General features: G+C 36.5%; 2 protein-coding genes across 7 annotated transcripts in view; both read right to left on the minus strand.

Annotated features, from left to right (window-relative positions):
* Positions 1-7,241: 7,241 nt before the first annotated feature.
* Positions 7,242-9,800, minus strand: LOC110008016 (pentatricopeptide repeat-containing protein At2g13600). Its single transcript, XM_020672921.2, has 2 exons — positions 9,594-9,800; positions 7,242-9,261 (listed from the first exon to the last, which is right to left on the minus strand). The coding sequence occupies exons 1-2, from the start codon at positions 9,657-9,659 to the stop codon at positions 7,255-7,257; spliced, it is 2,073 nt and encodes a 690-aa protein (XP_020528580.2). The 5' UTR covers positions 9,660-9,800; the 3' UTR covers positions 7,242-7,254.
* An 848-nt stretch (positions 9,801-10,648) lies between these two features.
* Positions 10,649-26,335, minus strand: part of PTAC14 (plastid transcriptionally active 14) — a 28,503-nt gene continuing 12,816 nt past the window's right edge. For 2 of the 6 annotated variants that reach the window (XM_088857720.1, XM_088857717.1), the window contains 8 exons: positions 21,273-21,362; positions 21,026-21,176; positions 20,460-20,569; positions 19,690-19,761; positions 12,001-12,106; positions 11,645-11,821; positions 11,444-11,483; positions 10,649-10,893 (listed from right to left, as the gene is read on the minus strand). In XM_088857720.1, coding sequence (XP_088713846.1) covers positions 10,815-10,893; positions 11,444-11,483; positions 11,645-11,821; positions 12,001-12,106; positions 19,690-19,761; positions 20,460-20,569; positions 21,026-21,176; positions 21,273-21,362 — 825 coding nt within the window. In that variant the 3' untranslated portion in view covers positions 10,649-10,814. Of the gene's footprint in view, positions 10,894-11,443; positions 11,484-11,644; positions 11,843-12,000; positions 12,107-19,689; positions 19,762-20,459; positions 20,570-21,025; positions 21,177-21,272; positions 21,363-26,335 lie in introns of all 6 variants that reach the window. The other 4 variants (XM_088857719.1, XM_088857716.1, XM_088857718.1 and 1 more) reach the window with 2 other exon arrangements.

A 26,335-nucleotide genomic window follows, 5' to 3' on the forward strand; every position in this document is an offset into this window, starting at 1 on the left:
AATATTAACCAAATCAATTTGTCTTTGACATGTAAGTTGAATTATTTAAGTTAGTTGAACATGTATTAAACAATCTTTAATTAGGGACAATCCAGTCTCAGCTAATGTGACCAGTGACCACCAATTTAATGATTTATCTATGAATCATGCAATGGACAACTAAAAAAAGGTTGCTTCGTCTTACTAAGTAATCAAACTCGGGAAAGTGACTGTTCTAGTCTTGGATACAAGTTATCAAACAAGGGTAACTGCTTTCACCAATTTTCCATACATTTCTAGAATCCCAGAGATTCTCATCTTTTCCTACAAAAAAAAAAACGTTATCAGGCCCAAATGATTTCACTTATTCCATGAAAATGTTATCAACATAGGAATTTGCCATGGAAACCGAGGGTTCACCAAAGTCTAACACACCTATAGGCCACAATATCAAATGGTTAAATTAGTTATCCCACATGCATCCCATTGTTTTTCTTCTATTTTTTATCTCTATCAGTTAGAATTTATTTAAAGCCAAGAGCAATGGTTTAAAAAATGGATCGGCGACCCGGATCGGGCTTCCAAAAAACCGATCTGGATCGGCGAATCGGCGATTCGGATCGGGAATCGAGTGAATCGGTCAGAATAAAGCTTAAAAAAAATCCGAAAAATTTATTAAAATTCATTATAAATATTTTTTTTAGGAATTCAATAAGAAATGAGGGTACTCCATTAAGAATTTTCATGTTTTTGAATGAATATGCGAATATTGATATGTTCTTTCCCTGCATGAACCGCCATTCAGCATTTAATTTACATCACACAAAAGGATAAACATATAATTATCATGGAATAAGTATATCAACATACATGGACTACAATAAAGCATAAAATTAGTAACATATGATCTAAAAATAAAATGATAGACGACGTTATTGTTCTTCTTGGTCACGTTGGTGCCATTGATTGAATTCGTTTAACAATTCATTGATTCGATCTAAAAACGAATCATCGATATTAACAGGCGTTTGACTATTCCCAAATCTCTGAGTGTTAGTGTTTTGTTGTGTTCCCAATCTAAAATCCCCGAAGATTGTCCATCCCATCCTTCATGCTCACCTGCACTGTCGTGCTCATCCCTACACTGTCGCTGTTGGGACTCGATATATGAATAATATGGCTGGGATAGGGTGGCCTCAGAATCATCATCTCTCTTATTTTCTCTTTGAATAATATGGATTAAAAAACAAAAATAACAAATTTTCAAAAAAATCGATCATGGATTAAAAAAAAAAAATCACAAATTTTCAAAAAATTCTATCATGGATTACAAAAAAAAAATCGATCATTGATTAAAAAAAAAAAATCACAAATTTTCAAAAAATTCTATCATGGAGTACAAAAAAAAATTCGATCATGGATTAAAAAAAAAAAATCACAAATTTTCAAAAAATTCAATCATGGATTACAAAAAAATCGATCATGGACTACATAAAATTCGATCATGGATTACAAAAAAAAACAAAAAATTCAATCGTGGATTACAAAAAAAGAAAAAAACAATTTGATCATGGATTACAAAAAATTCAATCATGGATTACAAAAAACTCTATCATGGGTTACAAAAAAAGCAAAAAACAAAAAATTCGATCATGGATTACAAAAAAAAAAACAAACATTTCGATCATGGATTACAAAAAAAAAACAAACATTTCGATCATGTATTACAAAACATTCGATCATGGATTACAAAAAATTCTATCATGGGTTACAAAAAAAAAATTCGATCATGGATTACAAGAAAAAAAAACAAACATTTCGATCATGGATTACAAAAAATTCAATCATGGATTACAAAAAATTCTATCATGGGTTACACAAAAAAAAAAAACAAAAAATTCCATCATGGATTACAAAAAAAAAAAAAAATGCGATCATGGATTACAAAAAAATCGATCAAGGATTACAAAAAAATCTATCATGGATTAAAAACAAAAAAAAAAAAAAAATATATATATATATATATATATATCCGTACGAGACTCGCCGACTCACTGTACGGACTCGCTGATTCGTACAGTGAATCGGCGAGTCTCGTACGGATATATATATATATATATATATATATATATATATATATATATATATATATATATATATATATATATATATATATATATATATATATATCCGTACGAGACTCGGCGATTCACTGTACGGACTCGCCGATTCGTACAGTGAATCGGCGAGTCACTGTACAGAATCGTCCGGTTCTCTCTAGAACCGGACGATTCCCGTTTTTTTCGCCGATTCGATCCGTCCATGGCGATTCCCGAGTCGAACCGGGCGAGTCCGGTTCGACTCGGCGTTTTTTTAAACACTGGCCAAGAGCATAGTTCCATAGCTCAAAATTGACTATTTCACCCTTGATGGCTTTTAAGGTTCTCTATTTTCAGGGCCCGTTTGGGTTGTTGAAAATTTACTTAAAAGGTTTTTTTTTATCTAGAAATAAGACATCCCCAATAGTTTCTAATGATGCCTAAACTGGGGGAAATTTACCCATCATACATATTTTTACTTCATATTTCGGAAATTTTCCTACTAAATAATTGAAGAAATTATTCTTTAAAAATAAATCTTCGTCACCCTAAATAATCTCTCTTCAGCAAAATTAGAATAATATTGCCTAATGGCACTATAGAATAATATTGCCTAATGGCACTATAGAATAACCAAGTTCACTAGGCCTTTCTTTTTTAAAAGAAACCTTTATAAAATATGCATATTGTTTTTCATCTCTAAAAAATATTTCATATTAAAGTCTACTTCTCACGGACAATCCTCCAAGATCTAATTTCTTAAATTATAAAATCGAATAGTTAATGGACAAAGGGTGAACCACAACAAAAGGGTGAATCATTCTAATAAGTGATTTAAAAATCATTGGATCGGGATTGGAAGGTAGGCGATCCTGATTTGAGGAGCCCGGAATCACCTTGATCTTACTAGGTTTTTGTTTATTCATTTATTCATTAACTATAGCCTGATCCGAGCTCAGAATTACCTGTGTCAACTCCAGACAAGTGGAAATCAGAAACCTGATGATTGAGGCCTCAATTCTAATTTTGAATCACTAATCCTAATTTTTGTCAATTTTTCCTAATGAAGGCTGCCATTAGTTGATATAATTGATATTAATAAGTTATGGTCAAATTATCAAGTTATACTATATGAGATCTTTTAGGTGTTTGATAATCAAGTTCTACTGGTGGGGAGTTGGCTCAAGACCCACCTAACATGAGGAGTTGCAACCCAAGGAGAATCTCAACCATGTAATAGTACTCATAGAAAAATTGTATCCAATCTGTCCAATTTATAAAAAAGTTAAATAGAGGTTTAAACATCACTATGGAACCAATGAAAAGTGGTTTTGTGAACTCTTCTTTTTCTATAAATTTTAGAATCTTTTTGCTTAGGCAAGTAGTTTAGTAAAAATGATGAAATTTTCTCACTTTGAAGTATGTTGACCAATTCTTGAGACAGGATTATTTAATGGGTGAAGTTTGTATAAGGTGTCAACCCTAAATAATAAGGTGCATCTCAAAATCTAGTTAAAAGATGCACTTTCAACGCCGAAACTCTCGTGATGGCTTAAAAGTCTAATTTTCACCCCTATATACACCAGAGGGTCAAAGTACCTGGATTAACATAAGATAGCTTACATTTTAAATCTTGCTTCACACAAATACTTTATAAAATACCCAAATAATCGTTGTTCATGATTGGGAATCATGAATATATAGGGGTGTTCTAGTAATTTGTTCTCCTTCAAAGGGCCTAACCAAATGGCACCCTTGCTTGTTCAAGATGATGAAGTAATTAAAATATTGTTTAAGTTCCCGATTATAAAAAAAAAAATAGGGTATCCAAGTGAAATGAAAATTAAAAAATAATCAAAATCTTTTGTTCCCTTAATAATTTTGGAGGGGTTTTACCACCTTGAATGATATTTCCCTTTTAACATTTTCTAAACCATTAATTAACCCAAGTGTTTTGACTACCACTCACTATTTTGCTATTTTTGTTGTTAAATTATATTGGTCTTTTATCCATAATCAGAATATGTGCTTCAAGCTGTATTGATTTATTTTTGTTTTTCAAAAGTTAGATTGATACACAGAGGATTTTGATGGAATAAATCCTACTCCTTCGAGGAAGAGGTTACACAATTACAAGCGATATGTACCTCATAATTTGTTGGATTTGGTGCTATCCAAAGTCACCCATATTACATATTCTCATTTATATAGGAGTGAGATATTATGTGGGATTGCTATTAACCAATTAGATATTATTTAGAAGTTGGTTATTGCGATAAGTTCTATTTGGATTAAGATAAACTTGATGGCTCATATTTAAAGAGATAAAGATTAGTTTCCCATAAAAAAAAAGAATAGAAGGGGCATGAGTGAGCTTTTTTTGTGAGTCTCTTTTCTCTATATAAGGGGTTATTTTTAGAGAGAGAATGTGTGCTTAATTTGGGTCATCATATGAGAATGGTGGTTCTTCTATAGGAATGGTGGTTCGTCTAGAGAGAGATGCAGAGCCTCTTGTGTATAAGATACAATTTCCTCCTAAAGAAGATAGCTTCCTATGAAGAAGAGAAACATTAATAGTGCATTTTGATTTGATAGTTTTTCCTGAAGACTCTTGCAGAGTAAGAGGTTGGTTTATTATAGAAAAGTAGTTCCCATGGAGATTTTGGGGTTGGTTTCTTGTAGTCTTAGAGAAGAGAGCTTTCTATGAAGGGAAACATTGATGGTGCCTCTTGAAGATGTTGGTTTCTTGTAGAAAAGTAGTCCCCTCGGAGATTTTGTGATTGTTTTCTTATAATCTTAGAGAAATAGCTTGACACATTGATGATGCCTCCTGAAGACTCATACAGAGTGCGCGGTTGATTTCTTGTAGAAAAGTGGTTCTCATAGAGATTTTGGGGTTTTTTTTTTTTTTTTTTCTACGAAAATTGGTTATTAATGAGATTTTAGGTTGTTTCCTTTTTAGTTAGAGAGAAAGTCAGTCGCGTCTCTATCTGGTGTTGTCGATATTGCCGAAAGTAAATGAATAAATCGAGAGTGGTTTAAAAGGGTTTGCTCGATTTGGTTCTTGTTGAGGTTTGGTCTAAAATCTTTGATGTAACTTTCATTGGTATAATGGATTTTTGTTTGCCATGCCCGTGGATGTAGAACCACGTCAATCTGTATGTTCTTGTAGTATGTGTTTCATGTTTTATTTGTCGTACTTTATTTATCAAAAATCAACCAGTTGGATTTAGAGCTTCCACGCACAACAAACTTCAAGTGATTTTAGTATATTTTTTGTAGCTTGTTTTCACCTTCAATTTCACATATTCCATTATAAGGCATTCAAGTATGCACGTTTCATGATTTAAGGCTGTTAAATACGCATAGTAAATAAGGCTATTAAATACGCATATTAAATACTCATATCATTATCAAGAAAAATCATCGGTTATTAAATAAGGAAAAAGTTTATATAAGGTATCAACCTTATGCTATACAAGTAAGGCAAACCTTAGAAACCCATGGGAAAGGTTGTTTCGTCTTTAAAAAACCCTCCAATTAACCTAGATATAAAATAAAAATTGAATTTCAAACATTAAAAATAGTATATCTTGTAACACATTATCCCTATCATCTATATTATTCATAGATCTGCCACATAAATGCAATGACTAATCTCCTCTTTCTTTTTGTGTTTTTTGAAGAAGTTGAAAAAATGTTATAGTGTGTCATCTAGAAGATAAAATTGCATTTAAAATTTTAGTAAAGTCTTTTCTTTCTTTCTTGTTTTTATTTTTTTTTTTATTTTTTTTTTAGAAATGAACATGTCACACCTCTATCCCAAATGGAAAAGATTTTATCTACTTGTTCATGGCTCCCAACTTGCCATACCTCAACTCCCCGCTCTGGAAAAGATTTTATCTACTTGTTCATGGTTCCCAACTTGCCATACCTCAACTCCCTGCTCTGTTATCTCTCACCATAAGGTTCTTTTTCATTTAGGTGCCATGTGTCCTTCCCTTCACTGTAGATTACTGTAATCGAATTAGAAATATCCTATTCTTAGCTTTCTATTTTAGATTTCTTTTAGTTTTACCTAATCCCAATGTGTTATAACCCTAATTCTGGGACTCACTACCATATCCTCTCCCTTGTAGGGTTCTGCCATGTATCCTACCATTAACTACTACTTAGTACATGTAGAAGAGAGATTATTTATCATCCTAATATTGGATTAGTTTTCAGTCTTTAAGCTTGCCTTGAAGAAATATTGAACAAATTTGAATTAATGCCCCATAGTGGAAATTAAAGCAATATGGGAAGCACAAATCCTTTTGGAGATTTAGGCGTGCTAGTTTCATGGGAGAGAGGGGGCTGCCAAGGATTTCTCTTTGGCATATTTTAGAAGCTGGAACTTCCATGGATTAGCATGAAAGCCATTAGTTCTAGTGGCTTCCAGAACATATGTTTGGTAGTCGACAACATTAACATGAATATTTAGGAATAAAGCTTGGGTCTGAGTTGTTAGAACCATTGACGGAAAATTGGGCGGTCTAACTGGTTCGCCCAGTTAGATCTTCCAATTGAGCCAGTGTGTTTTTTTAAAAAGAAATTAAAATTTGCATAAAATTTTAAAAATAAAAAATTTTGCTTGTAATATATCTTTTAATATTTTTCATCATTATAGCAAAAATTGAAAATAGTTTTTTTTTACCATTAATACTTATTTTTACATTTTTCCCATCTTTTTTCGTAAATTTCAAAAATACCCCTGAACACAAATCGATTCTTTAAATCAATTTTTTTTATTAATTATCAACTTCAACTTCATTTAGATACACTTTGTTTAATCATTCTTTAATTATATTTCTCATATTTATAAGATTTTTTGTATGTTTAATCATTCTTTAATTATATTTTTCATATTTTATAAGATTTTTTTGTATTTTTTTCACCACTCGGAACTAACCGCTTCCAGACCCAGACCCATGTCCGGCTAATCGTTCCAGTTCGATTTTTCCTACATTGGTTAGCACTTGATAATAGCGAGGCTGCATCTCAAGTTCGATTCCCCCTTGCCAAAACTACCCAAAAAAGAAATTGCGCCAGCCATTGCTCTGCACCCTTACGAAACCAAAAAATAATAAAGAAGGAAAATAGCACATTCGCCTCAAAACGATCTTAGGATACTCCATCAACCTTTACGATGTGTCTGGCTTAATGCCTTACATCCTGTTATACCTTCCCTCTCTTCATCTTTCAGATGGCTCCTTAGGCTGGCTAAGGCCTCGTAAATCTCATACGTTTGAGGATGTGAAAAATCCCCTGCAAAAAAGGCATTCATCTCTCTCTTCCTCTCTAACCAACTACAACCTGCTCTCTTTGCGACTCCCTTCTCTCTCATCTCCCTCCTCATCATAACCACGCCATCCTCTCTCCCCATCTCTGCATAAATATTTGACATCAGTGTATGAAACCCACCTCCCTCTTTCTTTAATTCATCTATCTTTTGCACTGCAAACTCTGCAACACCCACATTTCCATGAATCCTACAAGCACTAAGCAGAGCACCCCAAGTGCTAGCGCTTGGCTTAATTGGCATTCCCAAAATTACCTCTATTGCCTCTTCAACATGACCAGATCTCCCAAGCATATCAACCACACAAGCATAGCACTCTTGTGTTGGTTTCAAACCATAAACCTCTCCCATGGCCTTAAAATAACTTAGTCCCTCTCTCACGAGCCCTGTATGGCTACAAGCCGATAAGAGTGACACAAAAGTAATGTGATCAGGCCTCTGTTTCTCTCTTGTCATCCTTTCGAACGTTCTTATTGCCCTTTCCCCATCTCCATGCATGCCATAACATGAGATCATGGCCGTCCAGGAGACTTTGCTCCTTGATTCCATCCATTCAAACTGCCTCTCAGCAGGTCCCACAGTCCCGCACTTGGCATACATGTCTACAAGGGCATTCCCGACAATAGTCTCTGAATCAAGCCCTAGTTTGAGTGCATAACAGTGGAGTTCTCTTCCAAAGAGAAGAAAAGCACCCTTGGCACAAACAGGCAAAAGGGTGGCAATGGTGACTGAGTTGGGGCAGGCCCCACCAGAACCAATCATCGATCTGAAGACACACCAAATGTCATCAAGAGATTGGCCATTTATAGACCACCCACCAATCAAAGCATTCCATATTGCAGTTGTCTTTTCGGGGCCCACATTGTCGAAAAGTCTAATTGCATAAGTCATGTTGTTGAATTTTGAATACATATCTATCAATGAAGTGGATACAAACATATCTAAAACCATGCTGGTTCTAATGGCAAAACTATGCATTTCTTTACCATGTAAGATGGCTTTTATATGGCCACAAGCTGGGATCAGATTTGCTAGAGTGACTGGATTGGGTTGAGCACTGCTCTTAACCATCTTCCTGAAGAGCTCCAAGCCTTGAATATGGCAGCTATTGTTGACGTACCCTGCAACTATAATAGACCAGGCCACCACTGACTTTTCTATCATGGAATCGAAGACCTTTTGAGCAGGTTCCATGGAGTTGCATTTTGAGTACATGTCCAACAGAACGCCCCCAAAAATAGGATCAGAGTGTATATAGTCGCTGACCTTCACTGTATAGGCATGGATTTGTTCACCAAAGCTTAGAGCTTTGGCTTGTGCGCATGCTAAGAGTGCACCAACAATGGTGGAATCTGGAAAAAACTCATCTTCTTGGGCTGCTTCTCTTCTTATTTGCTTGAAGAGTTGCATAGCTTCATGAGCATGGCCATTTTGTGAGTAACCAACAATCATCACACTCCATGTAATAAGATTTGGATGCTTCATTAGTTTGAAAAGCTCATTTGCAGTGTTACAGTGGCCACTGTGAAAATAGCTCGAGATCATGGAGTTCCATGAGACCACACCTGGTTCAGGGATTTCATCGAAGACTTTACGGGCTGAGTCTAAATCTCTGCAATTTCCATACATCGAGATAAGAGCATTTGTGAGGAAAGCATCATGATCAAAACCAAGCTTGAGAATTTCTCCATGGATGGCCTGGCCTTGCGCTCTGAGGGAGAGTTTGGAGCAAGACTTGATAAGAAGGGAGAAGATAGAATTATTGGGCTTCAAATTGGTTATGTTTTGGTAATGGCGATAGACTATCAGCACTTCCTGCCATCTACCATGTTGAAAGAAAAACTGCAATTGCGATAGGAGAGAACCCATTACCCATTAGGCTGCAAAACTCTCTATCTGCACGATTAGATTCCATCATTGTAAAAATAGAAGCTCAATGAATTTCCCATGACAGTTCCCATGAAGCTTGGCTTCATGAAAACTGCCACTCTGAAGGTCCGTCTTCAGAACAGATGCTAACCCAGTTAGTTGTATCTGCTACCTTCTTGCAAGGAGTGACCATTTTGTGTACATCAAACCAAATTCCCAGTTTCTCTTCTCTCTATTTTTTAGAAGTTTCTCCTTAAAGAACGTAGTGATATTTTGGGCTTAATATCTCAGCTTTATATTATTACCTTCGTTTCTTTTGGAGTGTAATTGCTGCAAATTTGTGCAAGGAATGTGTGACCCCATTCCTCCATAGTATTTCAGTCCCATGGAGTTCACCAAGACTTTTGGAAGCCTGACATGTGAAAGCCAAAATATCCAGTGACCATAGGCTTAACTAGTGTTTTCAGACTTGCCTTGGCTGTGCTCCTTGTACTATACAGGCTGCAAAAGCCCTTAAAAAATTTCACAAAAATAAAAATACTAAAAATAAAATAGAAATAATAAAGGTCAAATAAAACCAAAACAACCTTCAAAGGCATGTTTGGTATGTATGAAAATATTTTTGTGAAAGTATTTCACACAAAAGAACTCCCCAATGTGATTAGGTGTAGGAGTTTTTTCACACAAATTGGTAGCCAGTTGGTATTAAAAAAATGTGTTGGGTCCAATTGGTACGAAGAAACTCCCACACCTAATCACAAGGGAGAATTCTTTCATGTAAAAATACTTTCACAAAAATATTATCAACTGTACCAAATGTGCCATAAATGTCCAAGTAAGCTTAAGAAAGTATATAAATCATGAATTAAAAGAAATGATTTATAGTTGGGGCATTTTAAAAAAATCCAAAAAAATAAATTTTTAAAATAGGGCATGCAGTACAGAAAAAAATTACCAATCTTTGCCAAAAACATCCAAATCATAAATAAAAATTTTAATTATCAATCCCATATGCTTATATTTTTCTTTTAGGATTTGTTTTTCTATTTTTAATATACTATGACTTGTACAGGGTAACTCGGGTGACTCGGCTAGCCAAGGAGGCGAAAACACTAATTTAAAAATTATATATATATATATATGACTCAGCCAAGTATATAACCACTAATAGACCCTATACAAGTCAGAAAACACTAATTTAAACGTATTAGTTTACTGACTACATTGTGTGTTTGTATCTATATATATATATATATATATATATATATATATATATGTATATATATATATATATATATATATATATATGTATATATATATATATATATATATATATATATATATATACAGTCAAGCAGCATTGAGGATAATAATTGATTGATAGGATAGTATTACACAGGTGAGAGTATACATCTGAACTCATCAAAGGCCCAGTTAAGGTACTGCTTGATGGCCTTTGCCAAGGCCAAATACATATTTTCCTTGTCATTTAGGCCAATACAAACCAACTAACTTGAAAGCATAACTCAAAACAATGTTCTATCAATATAAAGCTCCAATGCTTGGGAGATCTTTTCAATGAACATTTTCCTGTGCAGCCGGTACCTGCCAAAGTTAGGTTGGTGAAAGAAAGACTACCGGAACATCCACTATCTCAATCAAATATTACACCATGGTTCATAAATTTGACAAATTTGAGCCCTTAACCAAAATGGATATAATGATAGGGATGCTAATTTCAATTCAAAAGGATCTCCATAGAATTCAACAAAAAGAGTTTGCTGTAATTGGTGAAACCAAGTTACAATTTTTCTTTTTTCTATTTTTTCTTTTTTTTTTTTAAGTTCTTGAGAATAAGGAGCCCTATTTCAAGCAATTCTTTTTGGGGCAGGTAGTACAGCGGGAAGAGATCCCCTACTGGTAGGAATGGAACTCATGTTGTGGTACCCTCCACCCTGACCACAGCCATGAGCCCATTCCTCCTTATTTTCAAACTAAGCAATAGGCATAAAGCATCTAGGACTCTGAAGCTACATACTAAACCCTCCCCTGGGCACCTCGTCCTCCTCTCTCTCTCTCTCTCTCTCTCTCTCTCTCTCTCTCTCTCTCTCTCTCTTCTAACATCAGAGGAAGATCAAAGGCAGCAATTACATACTTGATTGCAGCTTCCATAGTTTTTGTTTGTGCATCAGAAGCTGTTCACATAAAAATTAACAACAATCCAAAATTTCAGGTAATATCATTGTATAAGCACAGAGTTTTTCAAGCAAAGCAAAAAGCTCACCACATTCAACCACCTAAAGAGAGAGAAAAATCAAACTTAGAAAATTTTTATAGGAAAATCATATCAAGTTACCTAAAAGTTGAAGATCTTGGGCAGCAGTTGTAGGGAATTGTGCTAGCATTTGTTGGCATTCTTCCTGTAATTCCTTCACAGCTCTCCTTTCCATGCTTGGGACAGGAGGCACATCCCCATCTGACCATGTTGGTAATGTTCGAGCTGCTGCTATTACAGCTCCATCGACAAAGTTATCTTCTACATCAGACAACCGACCTATCAACACAATTAATTGTGAGAATCTCCCTCTCTCTCTCTCTCTCTCTCTCTCTCTCTCTCTCTCTCTCTCTCTCTCCATGTGTTTGTGTGTATGTAAATATATAATCAAGCTTTAATATTCAGAAGCAAAGTAAAATGTGTTCAAGTGTCCTCACTATTATGATAGAATTCATCGGGCAGGCCGGCAATATTGAACGCTGATAAGAAGGAATCCAAATGAATCTTCGAGTTACCAGAAAACTGAATACTATCCCAAGGGTTCTGCCATGTCACAAGATATAGAAAGCATTTCAGAGCAAATAGTCCAAACCCAGAATAGAAAACCATCTAAATATTACAATTTAGAGAGCATTAGTAGAAAGATAATATAGCTGGGAGACATAACTGTGCGAATACCAGTTGGAGAGACTTAGCTATGGGATTTAAGTACAAGGTTCTAGGGCTTAGCTATGTAAAATATTTACATACTGGAAGTTTATATACCGTTGCGGTATTCACATGTGAACACTCCTACATATGAACACACACATGCCATCACACATCCATCCCATACGGCTGCCACGTCATTGCCCAATGGGCATGACGTGGAAACCCTAACCCGAGATGTGAGGCCCTTGTTTGGTTATAAGGCATAACATTAATAAGTATAATGTTCTTTATGAGACGTGTGTTCACATGTGGGAGTGTAAAGATTTTTCATCAAATGTTTAAAATCTTAATTTTGTGATTTGATATCCATTAGATTTTTTGAATGGAGGATTGTGATTGGTATGAAGAAGATAATGGGGAGACACCATGACATGGAGTGATGTAATGTCCCCCTATGATGATGACATTGCATAAGCTTGTTTTAGCTACAAGCCTTAACAACTTAGAATAAAAGGGGTGGCATGCCACCCTCATTAGGTTTTTATAGAGCTCATTTCAAATCAATGGTGGTGATTGAATTTTTTTTAAAGATTTATGGTTAAGATAAGTTGATTTTGAAAATTAAGATTTGAGGGCACTTAAGATATTGTTGGAATTTTAAAGGTCTTATGTGGGCATGGTGATAAGGGTGCACTCAATTACCACCATCCATGTGATAGTCATCAATGGTGATTGACTAGGCTAGGTCTTTAGCCTCTCTTAACTCTTGAATCACTCAATGGTTGGTTGAGATCTAATCTAGCTTTTATACCCCACATGAAAAATCTATACAAGAACTACATCCCACTTCATTCAATTGATTTCTTTTCACTTCAACTCTTCATCTTTTATCTTCAAAGAGGCTCAGGCCCCACTCCATTGTTTTCTTCTTTTCAACCTCAAATTCATAACTTGAGCTTGTTACCTTCAAGAGTAAATGTTGCATACTTCCACTCCATAATGGAAGTATGAACCTTCAAGCTCATCACACACCCCTTCTTGATTTAGGGTTGTTGTCATGTCAAAAACCTGCTGCTGGAAATTCATGATAACAATAAACAAAACTTACTCATTGTCTCTTCTTAAAGTCCTTTAATGTTTGAATTGAAGAGCATTTATTTTGTGCAGCACTTTTGATAGTGTAGTTTTAAGCCTATTGAATGTTTTCCACTCTATATTGGAAGCATGCCTTCTTGAGCACCATCATGCACTTCTCCATCAACCCACTGTTATGCAAGTGTAAGTTGCTGGATTTTCTCATAAATAGCAACCTTACTTTCTTGAGCTTTCATAGTTGAAGTGTTTTAATCCCACATTGAAGAGCCTTTATTATGTCTTTTTGATGATGTAGTTTTTGAACCTCTTTATGTGCAAATTGTTTTGGCATCAATGTTGCTGGAAATGCAACTGTATGATGCATAACAAAAATAAATCTCAAAAATAAAATAATATTGAGCATAGGACCATGTGAAACAATGGGGGAGAAATCCGAGCCAAAATGGGCTCGAAATGGAATAGTTTTATCCCTGAGGTTTAGTCAAAGGTCCAAACAACTATGCGATCAAAAGGGGCTTAGCTAGGTGCATGGAGGATACTAAAAACTCATTGTTACGTGTCATAAAGTTGCATTTCCAACAACATTCACGCCACGACAGTTTGCATTTAATACCTCTAAAACTACACCAACAAAATGCATAAAGCAAAAGCACTTTAATTGAAACACCAAAACATTTCAAGGAGATACTATGAGTTAAGAATGCTTACTATTATCATGAATTACAGCAACAAGACTTTGTCATAACAAAAACCCTAAATCAATGAAAAGTGTGTGATGAGGCTTAAAGATTATACCTTCATCATGAGGTCATAGGCTAGCAATTATGGAAAAGGAAGGTAACTCAAGTTAAGATCTTTGAAGTGGAAGGGAGAAGGGAGGTTTGAGTGAGATGTGAGCCTCTTTGAGAAGAGTAGTTGGCATTTTAAAGAAAAGGCAAGCAAGCAAAAAATGAAGTGGGAAGTGGCCTTTTTATAGATTTTCATGTGGGGCATAAACTTTAGATTAGATCTCAACCACCCATCGAGTGATCCAAGGGTTGAGAGAGGCTAAAGACCGAGCCTAGCCAATCATCATTGATGGCTATCACATGGATGGTGATGATTGAGTACACCCTTATCACTATACCCACATAATATCTCCAAAATTCCAACAATATCTTAAAGTACCATTCAACCCTAATTTTCAAAATCAATTCATCTCAACCATAAATTTTTTAATCAACAAATCACTACCTTAGATTTAATATCATCTTTATAAAACCATGGCCTCAGTCGTAAAACTTGCATCACACTTGAGCTCATGTAATGTCATTATCAAAAGGGTGACATTACATCACCTTATGCCATGGTGTGTCCCCTTTATCCTCTTCACACCAATCATAATCCACCATTTCAAAAATCTTATGCCTATCAAATCACAAAATTAGGATTTTACTCAATTTATGAAATTGTAAAATTTCCACACTCCCACATGTGAATACACATATGTCACCACACATGTACTTCACACATGTGCCATAAACCAATTTATACTTAACAATGTTGTGTCATATCCAAACTAGGGTCCCAGGTATACGGTTAGGGTTTCCACATGATGCCCATTGAGTAATGATGTGGCCGCCCTATGGGATGCAGGTGGCACACATTGGCCATTTGTGTCCCACACGCCACATGTGTGGATGTCGTTAATTGGAATTATCACACAACAATTTAATAAAGTATTTTCTTTTGAAATAAAATACCTAAAAATTATTTAAAATCTTAATAAATCACTTTTGATCATTTCTTATCAGAAAATCATGGTCTGAAACTTCTCATAAATCCGGTGTGGAAAACTCAATTCCACAGGAGGTCGAGCTGTATGGTACTCTAATGGGCTAAATCGGAAAACCCATTCCAATTTCTCAAACCAACCCAACATGCCCCTATGAGTCACAGACTTCAGCCTAGACATGAGTGGACCTATCAAAGCTAACTGATAGTTGGATGGACTTCAGGGTATTCAGTGGATTACAGGTGCCCCAAGGACATGCACTCTTGCGGATGCGGAGGTCCTCTCTCAGCACGCGTGCACAGTTCTGATAGGTGGATCTCACCTCATCAGAACGGCTTCTCAAAGTGCGACTGTCTTGCACATGCTGTGAGCAAGCTACACATGTCAAGGATTTGGGCTTTTGTCCTCTTAGAGCCCAACTATGCTCACACAAGGCTTATACACAAAATATCTCAAACAAACCGGGATCCACTGATCCCCAACCGCTGGCTCTCACGACATGAGGCGAACACAGTCATACCAACTCTGACTAGAGCCAAAACCCTAAAACCTCTAGGTTCACATTGTGGTCCAAGAACCCCGCCTTAGTCAATCAAACAAGGTTATTTTGGTCTATCCGGATCCCAGTACATAAAGATACCAATAGCCACTATGTTCCTGGTCACTCCCACTATGACTTTGAATAGTGCTGGCATTGCACACAATGCCTTGAAAGACCATATATCCAACATTCTTCCATTTGGCCTTTTGAGGCCTAGAGACCACATATAAATGTAATACTCTATCAAATCCAAATGTCAGCAACTCATTGCTTGTCATTGGTCAGTAATGAGCAATACTATGCTCATCACTACATACATAAAAACAAACAGATGTTCATGCAAAACTTCCCGTACCCCATTAATTATTATGCACTCTTAATCCCATCCCATATACATGTACATTAAAAATACCAGGTGCCAATCCTTTTGTCAAGGGGTCCGCATGCATATCCTCCATGGCAATGCAGGCCAACTCGACCTCGCCATTTTCAATATCTTTTCGGATATGATAGAACTCGGCTCTAATGTGCTTTAACCTGCTATGAAACCTCAGTTCTCATGCAAATGCGATTGTTGCCTGATTATTGCACATGATTCTGATAGTTTCACATGTCAGTGACTCATATCTAAGATGGTAGGGAAACTTCTTGATCCAGGTCGCCTCCTTGAAGTAGTAACAAGGGAATCACACAAGGTATGTAAAACATGGATTCACAATAGTTTAAATATCTAATGAGTGAGTGATAGTTAAGTTTATCTTTCTGGGATGAGACTGCCATTACGAGGATGATCTATGAAATTTAATGATGTACTAACCAAACACACTATTAAGCCCTGTAAGGATGATTGTTGCATGAATGTTAAGGTCAGTGGGAGTAAAATAGTGTTCTTAAGACTATACGTGGACTCTACTACCAGTAACTTGCTAGGACCTATCTAAGAGACAAAGAATATGCCATCAGAGAATTTTGAAAGATATGGGAGAAGCCTTATACAAATTAAGATTATCAGAAATATTGTATATGCAAATGTTAAATCACACAAGGTATACATAAATCACCAATTGGCCCTGATACCAATTGAAGTAATATCAGAGGAATCACACAAGGTATACAAAACAAAAATTTTAATAACATTGTACATAAACTTTCATTGAACCTTGGGAAAACCCCTATTTATTATAAACTGTAACATCAAAAATTACAATAGTCTTTGTTCATCATCAACAACTTTACAAATCAAGCATAGCTCTTTTACAATTCTTCTAAAATAAATACAACAAAAGGAAAAGACTAAGAAGTAAACTGCATGATTTTAATATTTTTTATGGAAAGCCAATTCCAAACAACCATCGTGCAAATACTACAATGGTATGATCACAACCTATGCTATCACTCACAACTGATAGCGACTGGTTTTGATCTAATCTCGGGAAGCCAACACATTACCACCACATCATGAAATTCTTATTCGTACAAGTCGGTCCAAAGTGACTTCTAATGAGACACTAGACCACAAGAGCCAAAGCGGGAGAAATAGGACAAAAAACGGGCTCAAAACGAAGTAGTTTAGGCTCTAGGGTTTGATTGAAATATCCAAGCACCTTAGGAATCAAATGGGCTAGACTTGGTATGTGGAGCACACTGACACCTCACTGTTATGCATCATACAGTTGCATTTCTAGCAACATTGATGGCATAACAGTTTTCACATAAAAGGTTCAAAACTACATCATTAAAAAGGGCATATAACCAAGGTTCTTCAATGTAGGATTAAAACATATTAAAGATGAAAGATGAAACAAGTAAGCATGTTGTTATCACCAATTCCAGCAACTTACACTTTCATAACAGTGAATTGATCCCATGGAGAAGTGCATGATGGTGCTCAAGAATACATGTTTCTAATATAGAGTGGAAAACATGCAATAGGCTCAAAACTACACTATCAAAAGTGCACAAAATAAATGCTCTTCAATTCAAACATAAAAACTTTAAGAAGAGAATATGAACAAGATTGCTTACTGTTATCATGAATTTCCAACATCAGGTCTTTGACATGACAGCAACCCGAAATCAAAAAGGGGTGTGTGATGAAGCTTTAAGGTTCATACTTCCATTATGGAGTGGAAGTATGCAACATTTACTCTTGAAGGTAACAAGCTCAAGTTATAAATTTGTGGTTGAAAAGAAGAAAGCAATGGAGTGGGGCGTGAGCCTCTTCGAAGATAAAAGATGAAGAGTTGAAGTGAAAGAAATCAATTGAATGAAGTGGGATGTAGTCCTTGTATAGATTTTTTATGTGGGGTATAAAAGCTAGATTAGATCTCAACCAACCATTGAGTGATTCAAGAGTTAAGAGAGGCTAAAGACCTGGCCTAGTCAATCACCATTGATGACTATCACATGGATGGTGGCAATTGGGTACACCCTTATCACCATGCCCACATAAGACCTTTAAAATTCCAACAATATCTTAAGTGCCCTCAAATCCTAATTTTCAAAATTAACTTATCTTAACCATAAATCTTTAAAAAAAATTCAATCACCACCATTGATTTGAAATGAGCTTTATAAAATCCTAATGAGGGTGGCATGCCACCCTTTTTATTCTTAGTTGTTAAGGCTTGTAGCTTAAACAAGCTTATGCAATGTCATTATCATAGGGGGACATTACATCACCCCATGTCATGGTGTCTCCCCCTTATCTTCTTCATACCAAACACAATCCTCCATTTAAAAAATCTAATGGTTCTTCAAATCATAAAACTAGGGTATTAAATATTTTAAGTGAAATGCAAAATCTCTGCACTCCCACATGTGAACACACACGTCACACACACATGTGCTTCACACATGTACCATAAAGCCCATACACTTGTCAATGTTATATGCTATATCCAAAGAAACGGTCACAAGTCTAGGATTAGGGTTTCCATGTCATGCTCATTGAGCAATGACGACGTGGCAACCCTATGGGATACACGTGTAGCACATATTGGCCATTTGTGTGCCACACACCACATTTATAAACGTTCTTAATTGGAATTAGCACACAACAATATTAACAAAGCATTTTTCCTTTGAAATAAATTTCTCAATAACCACCTAAAATCATGACAAATCATTTTTAATTATTTTTCATAAAAAAAAATGATTTGGCACTTCTTATAAATTTGGTGGGGAAAAACACTTTCCCACAAGAGGGTCAGGCATGATGCTCCACTAGGCTAGACCCAGAAACCCAATCCAATTTCTCAGACCAACCCAATAGGCCCCTATGAGTCACATAATTCAGTCCGGACATGAGTGGACCTATCAAAGCTAACAGATAGTTGGATGGACTCCAAGGTGCTCAACAGATTAAAGGTGCCCCCCAATGACAAGCACTCATGCGGATGCGCGGGTGCTCTCTCAGCATGCATGCATAGTTCTGATAAATGGATCTCACCTCATCAGAACAGCTTCCCAAAGTGCGACTATCTATGCAGATGTTGTGAGCAAGCTACATATGTCAGGGATTTGGGATTATGTCCTCCTAGAGCCCAAGTACTATGCTCACACAGGGCTTATGCACAAAACATCTCAAACAAACCAGGAGCCACTTATCCCCAAGCCTTGGCTCTCACAACATGAGGCGAACACAGTCATCCCGACCCTGACTAGAGCAAAAACCCTAAAACCTCTAGGTTCACAAAATGGTCCAAGAATCTCGCCTTAGTCAATCAAACAAGGTTATTTTGGTCTATCTGGATCCCAGTACGCAAAGATACCGATAGCCACTATGTTCGTGTTCACTCCCACTGTGACTCTGAACAGTACTAGCATTGCACCCAAGGCCTTGAAAGGCCATACTTCCAACACAAGAAGTCCCCTTGAGTTCAGAATCCATGCAATATCATATCACAAAAGAATTTCAAAAGAATCTATTGTCCCAAACGCACAAAAGTAGAATTATGCTCTTTGAAATGCACCTAGCCATTAAGTCATTCACATAATATTTGCAAAATGCTATATAATTCTCAATCACGAGGAAACCCAAAATATCGAGAGATTATGGCTTACTGTTGGGGAAGAAAACCCATATCTTTGCATGAACATGTTATTCTTCTTTCCATGCATGTAATTGATTGTCATCTGCAATAACTCCAGTATCAGATAAGGTCAGTTTTGGTATAAAAGAAATGAGATGACATTGAGGGAAAAAAAAAAAAGGACTTTTCTTGGCTATCAAGCATTCTCAGCCACAAGTTATTCCCCTCATACATAGACACAGTCAGATGAATGCCTCCCAATGTCATAACATACTCCATCAAGAAGCAAACCATGGTAAAGATATCAAATATATCAAGTACTCCATGTGTATGGGTTACATCTCCTAATGGACCATCCTAACTGCATCCATCCTTTGATTTAGTTCCAGTAGGCAGCTATGTACTTAAGGCATATGAATACCTTTGTCGTTGAGGGAGTCCCACTAGTTAAAAAGGGTTAGTTTAACAAAGGTACAGGTTCAGTTTAGAAAGGGTACATCAGGAATAAAATGCAAAAAGGAAAGACAAAAGAAACTTCCATTGCTTCCTTTCCAAGAGAACAGTTTAGAACAAGAGAGATTTATGAATAAAACTATTTGAGCAGATCCACTATGACAAAGAGGAAGCAATGGAAGAGAGAAAGTGAGAAACCTGATTGTAAGGAGCAATCCTGAACTTTCAGTGCCCATTAAACGCTAAAAAGTAGGTGAGGAAATTTAAGAAGTCATAAGATATCAACTTCTAATGAAGAATCTCACGAGCAAAAGAAACACTAAACCATTACAAAAGGTATTACGATACCTCGTCACCTTTTCTGATATGTTGTCCTGCATTTATCATAACCTCCAGCATGCGGTCCTTGAAACGCCAATGGAGAAGGCAGTTGGGTTGAAAAGAATGGTTTAACATATCTGCGATTAGGATCTGAAACATTTCAGGAATTGAACTAAAACAGAGTGGGATGTTACAAAATCATTCTATAAGATGCGTTTAGATGTATAACAAGCATGCAGATTAAGTTGTCATATGAGCCTCTGCTAAGGCTTTGTCTGGTGTTAATTAATATTGATGTATCTTTTCTGCAATCCTTCGTAGCAAGAATGGAGCACCTTATTCTCACTGCTGTAAATTTATCAATGGCCTCGAAGTGGTACATTAACAAATTTCACTCGTGGAGGAAAGCATGTTAATACTGCTGGTGATTCAAACAGCTCACTTTGTTTCAGTTTGTGCTAGAAACGATGCATTATTGCATGGTGACCACGAGTTAATCCTCAAGTACTTGTATAGACTATAGAGAAAGAAAGTTAATAATTCTCAACGGATACCTGATTTTTTTTTGGTTATTTTAACATATATTCAATTACCAGCATAGGGAATAAGCATATTGGCATCTTGGACAAGTGCACCAATCCTCATCCGTAAGTTGATACAACGAGATTGTGCAATACCCACAGCCCAAAGGAATCTTTCAAAATCATCAGCTAAACGCTTTATTTTCAGTGGAACACCTGAGTGCTGATAAGGTTGAAGTTAGCTCATAAGAAAAACAACAATGATAGCCCCAAAATGGATGCCATTACTTGGGAATAACAAATGCATGGGAATACATACCCAATTTTTCTCCCAAAACTCCAATATTCGCTGCTGTTGCTCTTTCATGGTTACAGCCAGACTTTGATCTTGAAGTTCTGAAAGCTCATCCTGTCATCAAAGAAATTGAATATTAAAGCATACCCAATAAAACATTTTCATTCAAGCCCACTGGTTATTAGGAAAAGCAAGAAAGGGGTTCATATAAAAACATAGTGCCTACCAATTCGTCTCAAAAATAGTAAGCCAAAAGAACTTGCAAGAAGAAATCATATATTACATCACAATGGTGTCGACACATACAACTTTGTGCACAAGAATATAAATGGAAAGGATATACATTGTCTAGTATAACTCGAACAATTAACAAAACCTCAATCATCTAAAGATTTGAGCTATAGGTTGAAATCAGATTTAGATGCAAAATTTCATGAAGCGTACCAGCACCTGAAAACTTATGCTAGACACTTTCTTTAAGAAAGGTACATTACATTAGTTTCAGAGGTTGCAGGCCAAATTCCATAAAAATGTATGCACATATACAATTGAGGAAGGGGAAACAAGCATGAATTCCCCTAAAACGTGCGCAAACACAAACTGTCTGTACACCAATCTGGGAAGGAAAACCATAGACCTCCCCAATCATTTTTGTGTTAGACCTCCCCTATCAAATTTGTGTTAGACCTCCCCTATCAAATTTGTGTTCAAATAAGGAAAAACTTAGTATTGACAATCCTAAATAATATGGGTCCTGTCAAATTATGGTTCCTAGAGATCAATCTTTAGACTTTTTATCTATGAAATACCTGTGGTGCAGACTAAATCTCGCCTAAAACCTTAAATATTTTTGCATTTCTCTAATAAAACCAAATTAGAACATATCAAATAAGATTAAACAACTAAAAAATAACAAAGAATAAAATAATAAAATTAAAGAGAAAATAAAGAAAAACTCACCGAGCCAAGCCAATATACTTAGCACTTGGAGCTGGGGCCTAGACAGAGTGATAGAATCTTTATATCAGTCCTCTCCAACTAAAACAGAGCCTTGAAATTGATTGAATCATGAAGATTTAAGGCTCTTAGGCTGATTGGGATTTAATTTAATTGAAAGGAATGAAAACCTAGGGTTAGGGTTGGATCCAGGGTGGTCTAGGCATTGTACATAAATATGGTTTTGGAGCCTAAAGCATGGTTTGGAAGGCCAAACGTCGGTGAGGGTTGCTCAATAGGGGAAGGCTTAGGGATATCTGCAAATTGGGGTTTCTTTGTATCTCCCCAGCTCCTTGAATTGGGTACCAAGAGGGGTATTTATAAGTAAGTTTTCAGGATCAACCAAAAATCACCGAAATAAAAAATAGAGAACATCTAGAAGCTTCTAGAACAAATTTGGAAAGAAACGGATGTCATACATGACAGAGACGTAGTGTGTGTTGCACAGGGCACGATATGTACCATTCAGTCACATGATCTATTCAAATTGGTTGAATTTTGCATTTAGGCAACTTTAATCAAAATATTCTCAACTTGATAAGAATTGGTATACTTTGGATACGGATTGATTGGAAATTAATCTGAAGTTCCCAATAGAGGCTCCAATTGCTATCTGAAAGGTTTTAAGCATAGTTACAGGGATCTCCTCCCTTGCTTGGCGATCCCTGGCAGAACCTCGATTCTCTCGATCCCGGAGCGGATCTCATCTGAAACTCAATTTAGTGTTTTCGGGATCTCGCTCTTATAAGGGAACGAGTTCCTTACAATTTAATTTTTCGTTCTTGAACATTATATGATCTAGTTCCCTAGTCTTATGATTCGCACTCCATAGTGCAACTAGGATCTAGATTCCAAAATAACGGAACACAAGCATCGCCATATATGGCATCCAGATCCTACCAATATGGGATCACTTTAAAGTTCCTTATTTATTTCATAGAAGGACTAAGCCTACATGTTATTGGTTAACAACGCTGGGAGCTACATTTTAAAGCCACGGATCTTTATTACCTACACGAGAAACTCGTGTTATAAGAAAATGGAGCTCGCTCGTATAAAAGTTATTCCTCGCTCCATAATATTTTGGATCACTTTCGATAATGCACTCCCTGAGTTAAGAAACTCAAAAAAAATGCCCTTGGGAACTTCGCTTCTTACGTATAGGATCTCACACCTTTATATAATAATTCTCGATCCTACGTAATAAAAGAGCTCGATCCCAATACACATCGACCTAAATCCCGACCTTTGAGGATGTACGTGCATCGATCCATAACACACGGATCTTCAGTATAGCTTCGATCTGCCAATCCTGCCCCCGATCTCGGAACCGTTCCCGTTACCGTACCCAACAACTATGGTTTTAAGCACATAGTTTTGGCCTTTTGGGTTCAATCTCATTGGGGCAAGTCATTAGGGCTTCAAGAAGGTTGTGGGACACAAGATCTGTGATTGTCTGCCAACAACACATCACATGGTGTGCAACACATCACGTGGTGTGCAACACATATGTCAGGTAGCGACAATATGTGGTGAGGGAACACATACTCTCTAAGGAACACATACTCTCTAATTAATGTGGTTCTTCTAATTTGAAAGCCTATAAGATGTTTTATGCATTAGAAGTGAAATTAGCCTAATTTGATTAAATTTTGAATGGGTTAAGGTGAAAAGGTCATTTTCAAGGTTTCTACGATGTAAGACTAGTGAATCGGCAGTTCCTTAGGGTATTAAGATAAAATTGTCTAGGATGAGCATTGTAATGTATTTCTTGGGTTTTGGCCATGAGTTCCGGGTTTGAATCATCTTGAAATTTAACCATCCGAAAATGGGGCATCTACAAAAACATGCCTATAAGACAAAACTAACTTCCAAAGCATCATAATAAATTAACAATAAAAGAAGACTATTTTTAAAATATTTTTGGGAGTAAGATAAAAATCTTTATTTCTCTTTTATTTAAAGTTACAAGGACCTACATATCCTATCTCCAGTTTTATGTTTCATTAATGTAAAAGAAGTGAGAGGTGGGTGAGACCTACTGGACTTTCACGCGCCACTCTCTCTCTCTCTCTCTCTCTCTCTCTCTCTCTCTCTCTCTCTCGACACACACACACACACACACGTGCGCGCGCGCACACACACACACACACACAGATATATATAAACAAGTATCTACTCCCCACCACATTAAATTTGGCAAACTAATGCATCTAGTACATACTAATGAGCTTGGCGTTTCAATCCTTAGAGAAACCCTTAACATATCTACGATCCAGTCCTAAAAAGAATATGTAGCAAACCTCATTAAGATATCATGTGATGATGAAGTAAGTAACCCCATGGAAACATTTTTGATGGGAATAAAAATGTGATAGGAATTGTCTATCATTCTTTTTTTGTTGGGCAGATGTGGGTGTCATACAAGGAAATCCCAAGGGGTCAACATCTTGCATTATTTAGCAAGCACTTCTAAGTGGAGGTTTACGCACTTTCAATATCTTGGGTCGATAATCCAAAAACATGGAGAGATTGAGGAAGATGTTTACACCAGTGTTTTAAAATGCTACCGCATCGCCACATATGCGGTGGCATCATGCGGGATGCGCTCGCATCCGCATCAGAAACAGGCGTATATGCGCTTTTGATAGATGCGGGCACATATGCGCCGCATCGTAGCCGCATCCCGCATAGGCCGCATCGCACCGCTTCCCAATGCTACAGTGTCTGCCAAAATGTTTTTCTGTTTTGCCCCTCGGGGAGGGGGAAAATGGCCTTTTTGACCAACCAAATGTTAGGTAAACTGTTTGGGGGGGTATTAGGGTGAAGATTTTCAGCCACTTCTGTGGCTTTTTTTGCATCAAATCGAGCTAAAAAAAAAATTTAGGCGGAATTTTTTTTTCATCGAAATCTTCAATTTGGCAGTTGTTTGATACTTGGATGTTCATTGGATGCCTTCGATTGTTGATTTGGAGATGTTAGGGTGAATTTGTGATAAGCAATCGGGGGTTTCAGAGGTCGTGAAGAAATCGAGCAGTTCTTCACAGAGTCGGTAAATTTTTTTTCCTTCTTGTAAAATATTACTATTATACATATTTTTGGGGAATGTCTTCTTCCCAATCTTCTAGTGATAAGGATCCGGCTTGAAAATATGCTAAACTAAAAAATTCCAAAGATAGAAATTGTGTGATATGTTTGCTCTGTGGAAATACTTATATGGGTAGATAGCTCGATACAGAATCTCCGACAGCTAATAGTTTTGAAGTTAATCATTAAACTTAATACCTACTATCACATATATCACCTTCATATTTTTTTCTATGCAATAACTTATTTTTTTAGATTTTTTAGAATTGTTTTACATTTATTGACCGCATCATCGCGATGCACCCACATTCGGGTCGCATCGAGTTGTGTCACCGCATCGGTCCCCCCACCGCTTCAGGGCCGCACCGCGCATTTTAAAACATTGTGTTGCACATAGAATTAGAGCTGGGTGAGCAAAGTGGAGATGTACAACCAAAGTTAGAGATGTACAACCAAAGTTTTATGTGGTTGCCACATACCAAAGAAGCTGAAGGGCAAGTTCTATAGGACAGTTGTGAGACCAACTTTGCTTTATGGCACGGAATGTTGGGCAGTCAAGAAACAACATACCCATAGAATGAGTGTAGCTAAGATGAGGATGCTAAGATGGATGAGTGGCCCTTAATCGAGTAGAATGACGAACCAGGATTCGTGTAGCCGACCCCAATTAGTTGGGAAAAGGGATGATGATCTTTAATTGGAGGCTTAATGGGATGTGACCCTAGGTGTCCATTAACCTCACGACTTTCAAAGATTCATTGTGAATCCATAATGCTGATGATATACATTGTATACAATGTAAAACGGCGGTAAAAACCATTTTTAGGTTTATGAACAAAGCTATAAGTAAATACATAAGGCACACTAACAAAATAAATTATTACTAAAAATATCTCAATGAAATAAAGTTTGTAAAAGAAATACTGATAGACAAATGTATCCTAAAGAAGGGAACAAAGAAACACAATATTCAAGAATCAAACAAGTACTCATCACAAGGAAAG

The sequence above is a fragment of the Amborella trichopoda genome, chromosome 2 (assembly GCF_054954075.1).
Source record: "Amborella trichopoda isolate Santa Cruz 75 chromosome 2, AtrichopodaSantaCruz75HAP2 v2.0, whole genome shotgun sequence".
Classification (NCBI taxonomy): Eukaryota; Viridiplantae; Streptophyta; class Magnoliopsida; order Amborellales; family Amborellaceae; genus Amborella; species Amborella trichopoda.